Below are 11,639 nucleotides of genomic sequence, written 5' to 3' on the forward strand. Positions count from 1 at the left end.
AGAAGGGCATTTAAAGATTTGCCCCAAAGCCATTACAGTATTATTTTGGCTGTTGAAAAGTGTTGACTGTCAGCCCAGTTTATGTGCATTCAATTTCTGATTCATCAGACCATTTTTTCATTCTGTTCTCTCATAAGTCCTTCACATACTGTTTGGCAAACTCCAAGCAGGCTGTCATATGCCCTTTACTCCAGTGACTTCCGTCTTTCCGCTCTGCAATTAAAGGCCTGATTCATGGAGTGCTGCAGAGATTTCTCATATCTGTACAGGACGTTTGGAGCGGTTTTAATGTGCCTATTGGATTATTTGCCTTGCCGCAATTTGATTAGAGAACTATTATTGTTTGTGTCCTGTCAAAGCAGTGAAAATTATGGGCCCTTATTGACCCAGGTGTGTACCTTTTTAAACTATGTCCAACTGAATTACAGGTGGAATCCAATTAAGTTTTAGACACAAAACAAGGATAATGAAAGCAAACAGGATCCACCCAACCACAAGGTGGAGTCCCCCTGCAAAGGATGTGTACACTGATGGGTAGAAATGGCAATTATACTTATATATACACCGATCAGCCATAACATTAAAACCATCTCCTTGTTTCTACACACACTGTCCATTTTATCAGCTCCACTTACCATATAGAAGCACTTTGTAGTTCTATAATTACTGACTGTAGTCCATCTGTTTCTCTACATGCTTTGTTAGCCCCCTTTCATGCTGTTCTTCAATGATCAGGACTCTCCCAGGAGGCTGCCCACGGGCCGCTGTTGGCTGGATGTTTTTGGTTGGTGGACTATTCTCAGTCCAGCAGTGACAGTGAGGTGTTTAAAAACTCCAGCAGCGCTACCGTGTCTGATCCACTCATACCAGCACAACACACACTAACACACCACCACCATGTCAGTGTCACTGCAGTGCTGAGAATCATCCACCACCCAAATAATACCTGCTCTGTAGTGATCCTGGGAGAGTCCTGACCATTGAAGAACAGCATGAAAGGGGGCTAACAAAGCATGCAGAGAAACAGATGGACTACAGTCAGTAATTGTAGAACTACAAAGTGCTTCTATATGGTAAGTGGAGCTGATAAAATGGACAGTGAGTGTAGAAACAAGGAGGTGGTTTTAATGTTATGACTGATCAGTGTATGTCTGAATATTCACTGAATCCACTGTATGTGGTTGAAGGAGATATGGTAAGGCATTCAAACCCAACAACATCGTACATACTGTAAAAATAGTAATGTTAGAATTATGATCTGAGACCTATTTGCTATAACTAAAGTATTTAAGGAATAATAAAGAAGTCACAGTGGGTAGCACTGTCGCCTCACAGCAGAAGGGCCGGGATTCTTTTCTGTAAGGAGTTCGCATGTTCTCTTTGTGTCCATACAGGTTTCCTCCAGGTGCTCTGGTTTCCTTGCACAAGTCCTAAAGACCTAAAAGTCCTAAAAATTGTTTGTGTGAGTGTGTGTGTGTCTGCCCCATGATGGACTGGCACCCTGTCTGGGGGGTTTTCTACCTCTCACCCAGTGATTCAGACCCACCGTGACCCTGAACAGGATAAAGCTGTTTTAAAACACACAATGAATGAATAAATGAATGAAATCCTGACCTCTAACCTATTGACAAAATCAACAAATCTGGTTGAACTTTCATTCTGCCGAAGATAGTGGTAAAAGACCCAACTATTGTTGTATGTCCATGCACCTTGTAAAGGCATAAAGAACTGGTACATACAGTAAGGCAAATATTACAACCCCAAATCAGGAAAAGTTGGGACAGCATGAAAAATGCAAATAATAAAAAACTAATAAAGTTTCTTACATTTACTTTGATTTTTATTTGATTGCAGACAGGACGAATCTGAGATATTTCATGTTTTATCTGCTCAACTTCATCTCATTTATTAATAAACATCCATTCCTGCATTTCAGGCCAGCAGCACATTCCAAAAAAAGTTGGGACAGTAAAGCATTTACCACTTTGTAATGTTGCCGTTCCTTTTCACCACACTTAAAAGACGTTTTGGCACCGAGGATACCAAGTGATTTAGTGTTTCAGCTTTTATTGTGTCCCATTCTTCCTGCAAACACGTCTTAAAATGTGCAACAGTACGGGGTCTATTGGGGTCAGGACTGCAGGCAGGCCAGTCCAGTACCCGTACCCTCTTCTTCCACAGCCATGACTTTGTAATGTGTGCAGCATGTGGTTTTGCATTGTCTTGTTGAAAAATGCATCCCTGGAAAAGATGACGTCTTGAAGGCAGCAAATGTTGCTCTAAGATCTCAATGTACTTTTCTGCATTAATGCTGCCATCACAGAAGTGTTAATGACCATTGACACAGCCCCATACCATGACAGACCCTGGCTTTTGGTTGCTGATAACAGTCTGGATGGTCCTTTTCGTCTTTGGTCCGGAGCACATAGCGTCCATTTTTTCCAAAAAAGACTTGGAATGCTGATTCATCTGACCTTTACACATGTTTCCACTGTGTGATGGTCCATCCTAGATGCCTCCGAGCCCAGAGAAGTCAACACCGCTTCTAGACAAGGTTAACATAAGGCTTCTTTTTTGCACAGTAAAGTTTTAAGTGGCATTTGTGCATGTAACTCTGTATTGTAGTGCTTGACAAAGGTTTGCCAAAGCAATTCCTTGCTCATGTTGTTGAGTGGCGGTTCTTGATGCAGTGCCGTCTAAGGGGTCAAAGATCACCAGCGTTCAGCCCAGGCCTGCGCCCTTGGTCTTTACGCACTGGAATTTCTCCTGATTCCTTTAATGGTTTAATGATATTATGCCCTGTAGAGGGAGAAATATGCAAATCCCTTCCAATATTTCTTTGAGGTTCATTGTTTTTAAACATTCCAATTATTTTCTTATGAATTTGTTGATAAACTGGAGATCCTCTGATCATCTTTGCTCATCAAAGTCTCAGCCTTTCCTGGACGCTGCTTTTGTACCAAACCATGATTACAGTCACCTGTTGACATCACCTGTTTGGAATCACATCATTATTTAGTTTTTACCTCATTACTAGCCCTAAATTGCCCCGTCCCAACTTTTTTTGGAATGTGTTGCAGGCCTGAAATGCAGGAATAGAGGTATATTAACAAATAAAATGAAGTTGAGCAGATAAAACATGAAATCTCTCAGGTCCATCCTGTCTGCAGTCAAATAAAAGTCAAAGTAAATGTAGGAAACTCTGTTTTTTTGTTTTTATCTGCATTGTCCCAACTTTTTCTGATTTGGGGTTGTAGATTGACTAAACAGATTTCTTCTAAAGAGAAATCCACAAAAAAGATTACAGAATCAAATTTTCAGACCAAGAACTGAGTGCTGCAATCACAGAGCAGCAATAACTGGGATCCCAAGCCTGCCATAACATCCAGCACATGCGCTTTACTAGTGTATGTTAACTTCTGACTTCTGCTGAACCAACACACTTTACCAGCCTCCATCATACCCTAAAAACAGTCCTGACATTTATGTAAGCTAATTATTTATTTATTAGGATTTTAATGTAATGTTTTTACACACTTTGGTTACATTCATGACAGAAATGGTAGTTACTGGTTACACAACATTAATCAGTTTACTAGTTTAATGTCTAACACAGTCATGGACAATGGACGAGCTACTGTAGCTTAAATTGCTGAAGAAGTTAATGCTGGTTCTGATAGAAAGGTGTCAGAATACACAGTGCATCACAGTTTGTTGTGTATGGGGCAGCCAAACGGGGACAAACAATATTAGGAAGGTGGTGTTATAATGTTATGTCTGATCGGTGTACAGTGAACCCTTGAATTACAAACAATTTACCATACAAACATTTCGGATTACGAACGATCTTTTTCAACTTAACATACGAACGAACTTCGGATTACGAACCGAAATTCACGAAATACGTGACGTCATGAACAAGTTCACTCAGAGTGTCTGTCTCTCTCTCTCTCTCTCTCTCTCTCTCTCTCTCTCTCTCTCGAGTACTGATAGAAACAATATTAGAGAGAGAGAGAGAGAGAGAGAGAGAGAGAGAGAGAGAGAGAGTGAGCGGAGAGCGGACAGTGTTTTTTCGGTGTTTTCTTTATATTTTGTAAAATGTAATACTAAAATGGCCTCAAAGAATGTGCAGAAAAATCGTAGTGTTGAGAAAAAAAACAAATCTATTATATTTGTTCACATATAATTACTCCTGCCAGTAGCTGTCACTGTGTATCAGACAGCAGGGACAGTGAGTGAGAGAGAAGAAGGAACTCGGCTGAGTAAAGTATTCTTCCTTACGTGCAATTACACCTACAAAATACAACACTATTGAATTAAAGAAGGAAATAATAGAGAAATATGAGAGTTATTGCTGTTTCTGGTAGATAAATTTTATATAAAAAAAAGGAAGGAAATGTATTATGGTGTATGATACAGTACACGTACTGTACTGAAATGTGATGTGTGTTTTTATGTACAGTACAGTACTACTGTGTATTGTTGTTTATTATTGGTTATTACAGGAATGTCTATTCTATCATTTAAAATTTAAGGGAAAATATTATTGTATTTTTAACAAAAAAGACATTTAAGAAATTAGAAAGGTTAGGTTAGGGGGTGGTTTGGGAGGTCTGGCACGGATTATTCTATTTGCATTATTTCTTATGGGAAAAATAGGTTTAACTAACAAACATTTTGACTTAAGAACAGCCCTTCAGAACCAATTAAATTCGTAAGTCAAGGGTCTACTGTATACATAAAGCAATGTTAAATCATTTTCTTAAAATAATTGGTTGAATTCTGAATACTGTTTTTATATTAAAAGATATTCTGGAGTGAAAACAAATACTTTTTAAAGATTTTTAATGTGTATGTATTCTAAATAATTCTATTTAATTCCAGACCAACCCTGACAATAATATTTCTTCTAATCTCAGCCAACATGAGATATTATTTTTAATTACTGTAAAAACCAGTAGCGTAAGGTTTTGTTGGTAGATGTTGTTCCCTCATTACCTCCTACAGTGATAAAAACAGGCTTCAGGGGTAAAGTTTCCTACCTGTCGTCCGCCTGCCAGTCTCCGAGCAACAGGTCTCTGAAACGGTATCGCGGTGGGAGCGGCAGCACCTCCTTTTCCAGTTCGACCATCATGCACTGATCCTCGCACCAAGCCAAAATTCATCCAACGCTGGCTTATGCGCAAACTAGATGACTTTATTCTCTTCCTTTCTTCTGGTCCTTATGGTTTTAGTGCAGACTCCATGTTCCTGTGCGCTCCACAGATCCACTTCTGAATCTCTCCAGCGCGCTTGTTGCTCTTCTCCAGCACACAAGCACCGGGTTGCCAGATTGAGTCGCACCTTTCTCCAGAAAATTAGCTCTCTCTATAGGCTCTCTATGGATTGGTACTATGGTAGTAAACCAATCCAAACTATAACCGAGTGTCACCTGTGCTATATTTCTGCCATCCGTTTTGCCAGCACCGTTCTCTGTGTTTCCAACGAAGAGGGAATCCCCAACCTGGCAGCATGGACTCGGTGTAATATTGAATATCATTAACTGACTGCGCAGCTGGTGCCACCCCAGAACATCAGCTCCTCTCTCTCACTGACAGACAGGATGCTGCTGGAGAAACTGTCTCCCCTCCCAGTCACCCAGTACGTGCAGAATTACTATTTAGTAGAGAAGGGTGCTTATCACAACAGTACCCATCCACCGGTCACCATAGTTACCGTGCTACTATATTTCAATTTAATTCACTTTTATTGGATACACTGGGCTAAAACAAGCAGGGAAGGTGGGGAAAAATAGAAAATACTGGACTAGTAAGTAGAATGTTGCTGGTTCAAGCCCCACCACTGCCAGGTTGCCACTGTCGGGCCCTTGAGCAAAGCCCTTAACCCTCAATTGCTTGGACTGTATACTGTAAATCACTTTGGATAAAAGCAACTACTAAATGCTGAATATTGGGCAGTTGTAGCTCAGTGGTTAAGGTACAGGACTAGTAACTGTAAAGTCACTGGTTCAAGCCCCACATCTGCCAGGTTGCCACTGTTGGGACCTTGGGCAAGACCCTTAACTCTTAATTGCTTGCAATGTATACTGTCTCCATTGTAAGTCGCTTTGGAAAAAAGTGGTTAAAATGTAAATCTGAGATTTTATCTTTGGAGTGCTGCAGAGATTCCTCATATCTGTACAGGACTTTCAAACTGCTTTTCATATGCCTATTGGGTTTATTTGCCTTTATTTGCAAACAGGATCCACCCAACCACAAGTTGGAGTTCCATTGCAAACGGTGTGAAAACATTTGGTTTTGTTATATACTGTAGTTATATACAAAGTGGGAGCATTTGTAAGATTATGGCACCAAAAATAAAAAATCTATGTTAAAATTATCCCAAAAGGATACAAGTCCGGGATCTGAGATTATTCTGAACAATTTACTTTATAAAATAAAATCTTTGTTTGCAAACGGGTGTGGCTTATTTTACTAAACAAAATAATTAAGAAAGATGTTCAAATTTCCCAATTTTACTCCCAATCTAGTCATACCCAGTTACCCAATTGCATTATGCTTCCTCTCTACCGATGCTGATTTCCACTCCTGATTGAGGAGAGCTGTGACTAACACGCCCTCTCCAACACGTGTGCAGTAGCCATTTGCATCTTTTCACCTGCACGAAGCAAGTTCATATGCAGATCAGCTTTGTGTATGGAAAGCCACACACTAATCAACACATTATCCCTCGTCTCTGTGCAGAGGCCATCAGCCAGCAGAGGTCACCAGTTATGAGATCCTGGCTCAGGCTCTCACCCTGGAAATGTCAGTTCTGGTGTGCTAGCTTGTTTTACCGCTGCGCCACCTGAGCAGCGCATATATTCTCTTTTAATGTACACAGTGTATTGTGTATTGTATTTATTTTAAACTTGTCTTGTTTAATACTACACCCAATCATGAATCAGAAATTCTAAAATAAACTTTTTGCATTATGAAGCACACTATGCGATAATAGTGGCGTTGGACTGTTGAGCAGCTGAAGTGTTAAATAAAGCAAGAATAAAAAAAAAATTCCATGTTCAAAAATACAACAATTGCAAACAATTACAGAACATGCTTAAAAAACAAAGACAAGGTAGCAGAGGTAAAAATTTCTGGACCCCCGTCTCTTGTCTTTGTACTGTTATATTTGATTAACAATTAGCAGTCTGCTTTCACCGAACCTTTTTAATGTAGTTTTTCCTACTGTCCTAACTTTTTTGAAATATGAAAAACCATAAGCACTAATCTAATGATCTATGTGGAAAACAGTGCGTTATTGTGAATGCATGTGTGGCATACTCCAAAAGAACAGAACATTTGTGAATGCTTGGCCAAAATATGATGGGTTTGTTTATTTATTTATTAGGACTTTACTGTCATGTTTTACACTTTTGGTTACATTCATGACAGGAACGGTAGTTACTCATTACACAAGATTCATCAGTTCACCCAAGGTTATATCAAACAATTTTGTATCTCCAATTCACATTACTTGCATGTCTTTGGACTGTGGGAGGAAACTGGAGCTCCTGGAGGAAACCCACACAAATAGAACATGCAAACTCCACACAAAAAGGACCCAGAGTGCTCCACCTGGGAATCAAACCCAGGACCTTCTTGCTGTAAAGTGACAGTGCTACTCACCGAGCCACCGGGCGGGTTTGTTATATGGGGGCAATCTGCCAGGGAATTTTGAGATCACTTCTCTTTCTTAGAACAGGAATGTTATGCTCCAGTTCTGGAGGGCCAAAGCACATCATTATTATTGGCTGAAGTCCATTTTAAATTAATTAGCCCTACCAAGAGTACATTGAAAAAATGTAAGCGGCTAGCAATAGGTTTATAAAAAATGTAGGTAAAGTGCCTCTACATTCAGTGATAGTACATTACCACTTCTCAGATTGATGTTGGCATCTAAACATTTTAAGTTGTATTTAGAGTGAGCACTTAGTACTGAGAAGCAATTCCTCAAACTAAAAGCTAAGCGACCCATTGGAGGGGTAAGGACATGCAACAGCACTCACAATTATACAAAAAAGAGCCCCAGTTGCTGCACCTGATTCTACTTGATTAATTTGTTGTTTTTTATACTTCTAATTACTAGTCACTTGTTTATTATTATTATTATTATTATTATTGTTATTTATATTTAATACAGTAGCATGATGGTTTCCAATGCAAAGCCATCTGAGTTCTTAAGGGACACACACTTTCAACAGTGGTTTCCGGCCTTGCCCTAGACAGAATAGATCTTTTCACGTTATTAAGTCTAGTAGATACTAAATAATTTGCAGTCTTGCATTGAGAAATTTTCTTTTAAAACTGATTACAAGCAAAGATGGGTCATGGGTCACTGCTTTACATCCAACTTGGTGAAAGAATTGTGACTATTTTGCCTTTGGCCCAACTTTGTGTTGCATGCATCAGATTAAATTTTTGTCTATATTAAAATAATATAATAATAATATAATAACAAATAAGTTGGTCAGTCAAAAAATAAAAAGTAAATTTTGTACTTTTGTCATTTAAATAAAGGCTAAAAAGGTTTAAAATTGAGGTTCGTATGTGAAACATTGTTTTGTTTCACATAATCCAAGTACTGACAGTTAAAACATGTAGACAACAATGGATTTTCCTCAGCACTGAGTTTCATCAAAACATAATAGGTAGGTGTTTTAAATCACTGTGATTTCAGTTGTCTCAGTTTAGAAAAAATGACCTACAATTCCATTCACATACAGGAACTAAGACCATGGTGTTGTTCTGAATATGTTGCCCTCCAGTGATCAATCTCGATACAGCAGCACTTTACTCATGTTTAGTCTAGCTTCACCGTCTGTGTTTCCCAACTTCTTACAAACACATCATGATCTTTAATGATCATGTTAATCTGATTAGGCTTGTGTCACTTGTGAGATGGCTTGTGAGAGTAGGCTTGTGAGATGTTGATCCATCTCAAGGCACCAAATTTTGATATTTACTCACTCAGACTTGGTGAAAAATTGACAGCCAACTGATCTTCAGAATTTTGCTTTAAGAAAAGTGTAGTGTTTAATAAGGATCTACTTCTTTTAGTGTGTTATGCGCCTTGCGTATTGATACGTTGTTGGTAAAATTTAAAGTTTAACTAATAGTGTTGTTCCACCAAAAAAACCCTGGTTCTTGAACCGGTTCTGTTCAGGTTTCTTCGAACCTTGGTGTTTTGTAGAGAACCGACCCGTGTTTCCACCAGTTTTTGCGAACCAAGCCTGCGTCATCTACGGTGGGTGTTACACAGCAAAGTAAAGTGTAACATGATGGCGGAGCGTGTAGATTATGTGTGAGCATTTGTGCTGTTGTTACAGATGTTTGTTTTTATGCAAAAAGTATCACTCAACTATTAGTAATAATAAGACGTGACGTGTTTGTCGCAGTTGTTATTTTCTTTAGTTCATTGACGTGAGAAGCGTTTTGCGCTTCGCTCTCACCGCGATCCTCGGCACAAATAGCCGATTTGCTCAGTGCTTGGGTTGAGCGATAAAACATCACTAAAGTTCCACAACACGAACATCCATTTGTGTGAAATAACCCTCAAATCCACTCTAAAAAGTCCACATGTGTCTGTGTTTAGCTGTGTTTTACTTCATGTGTGGTGGTTATGCAGCTCGGGGTTCTGAAAAGCTTCACCTAAACAAAGTGTAACGTGGCTTACTGCACTAAAAGTACGACACATGAATTTCTCTGTTATTACTGGTTATACTGTGAGTGCTCTGTACTGCCCAAATTCATCACTCATTGTTTTAGTACAACAAGCCACGTTAAGCGTTTTTCGTTCTGTCCGGGTCACTTTTACCACGTCATATTACACAGTTCATCGCTTTGAAAATATCAGCGGCAAACTGGATCAAAATTTTATCAGGTGAACTTTAAAAGATGGAAGTGGTTTAAATTCTACATAATGTTATAATGTCTCATGTGAAAGCAGCCAAACCTCTACACTGTGACACACCCACAGATGATGTCAAGGTTCGCGGTGAAAAACAAAGTATTCTGTGGTGCCAGATTAGAACGCTAGTTCGCTGTCTGGAACCCCTTTTTTTCAGTGGAAACATGTGGAACCGGTTCAAAATCAAGTTCGCGGTGTTGGATCCCGGTCGGTGAAAAAGGGGTATAAGTGATATCTTCACCTCTGTGTGTTTGTGATTATTGTAATATGTAGTCGTAAGACACGACAAAAAGTTATAAGGAAAACATGCAAAATTCCCTATAGAAAGTGGCTTAAAGTAATGTATGACTTTTAGTTAGCACCAGGACCCTGTCACACCATCTGCTGGACCATCGTGCCCACCTTTTTTAACACACCCGACCCATGCAATCAAGTTCTTGTAATATCTAGTTCAAATATAATTCTTCTTCTTCGTCATATTAGTAGCAGACATGTAGCTTAGCAGTTGGTTGGAAAAATAACATCTGACAATAATTATAACCTTGACACCCAGGTTACTAAATAACATTTACAAACAGCTGAACAGGTTCAGTTATGCAGCTAATTAACAACATGTTTCAGTTATAAACTAAGTTTAACAGGAAGCACTTTGGTAGCTGCTACATGTTGCTTTAAAATATCAAAAAACAGAGTTCAAACATTAAAATCTGTGGTCTGTTCCACAAACAGCTCCCAGCCAGGTCTTTGAAATTAAAATTGAGCTGGTCTCTCTCTTGATGTACAAAATTTAGTTGATTTGGTTTCTGCAAACTCCATCTGGTGAGTTCCAGGTGTAAAGATTATTATGCAAGAACCCACCTGATCCACCAGATCTGCAAACTTAGCCTTCTTCTTCTCAGTGGCGTTCTTCTCAGTGGCGTTCTCCATTCTCTCCTCCCATGGTACAGTAAGCTCAAGATCATATCAGGGTTCAGGGTGGTCTCTGCAATGTTCAAAAACAGAGCTGCCTTCCAAAATCCTTCAGATGGGACACGTGTAATGGCCTTTCTGTGTGGTTGTAATTTCCTGGACTGTTCGAGTACATTGTTGAGCGTTCTTGCTATCACATTCAGCACCAGCTCTCCTAGTGCTTTAGGACAACAGCTCAGGATGAGTTCCAATGCTCCTCTTCTTTGGCACAGTTGGCAAAATGACGTTTCTTTCCTGCCCCAACAGAAGAACTTGGGCAGACTGGGCAGCACATCATACACCAACTGAACAAAGAACCTTATACTGAAGGGTTCTGACTGCCAGAGGTTGGCTCTGTAGATCTTCTTATATGTAGCTTGTTCCCAACGAGTCTATTACACCTTCTTGTTGCATCAAACAACCTGGCTTGTAAGCAGCTCCTCCAATCCAAGTCTCACTTCTTTCTTCAGATTTCTATTTATTTTTATTTATATGATGTTCTAATCTAATATGTTGTCCACCCAATGTACGAGGGTTCTTCAAAAACTTTCCACACTTTAACTCTATTTATTAAGAATTTCGATCAAATGATATCACTTTTCTACATAGTCGCCTTCTGATGCATTTTTCCAGCATTGTACCAACTTTTTAATGCCGTCAGCACATGGTGTTTTTGATTGAGCGCGTAGCCACTGATGCACTGCTGCTTCCACATCATCATCACATGAAAATCTTCTTCCCCT

General features: G+C 39.4%; 1 protein-coding gene across 1 annotated transcript in view; it reads right to left on the minus strand.

Moving 5' to 3' along the window:
- Positions 1-5,430, minus strand: part of kcnt2b (potassium sodium-activated channel subfamily T member 2b) — a 172,865-nt gene extending 167,435 nt beyond the window's left edge. The window contains 1 exon segment of the mRNA XM_062990849.1: positions 5,043-5,430. Coding sequence (XP_062846919.1) covers positions 5,043-5,134 — 92 coding nt within the window. The 5' untranslated portion in view covers positions 5,135-5,430.
- Between the last annotated feature and the right edge of the window lie 6,209 nt (positions 5,431-11,639).

This window comes from Trichomycterus rosablanca, chromosome 2 (assembly GCF_030014385.1).
Source record: "Trichomycterus rosablanca isolate fTriRos1 chromosome 2, fTriRos1.hap1, whole genome shotgun sequence".
NCBI lineage: Eukaryota > Metazoa > Chordata > Actinopteri > Siluriformes > Trichomycteridae > Trichomycterus > Trichomycterus rosablanca.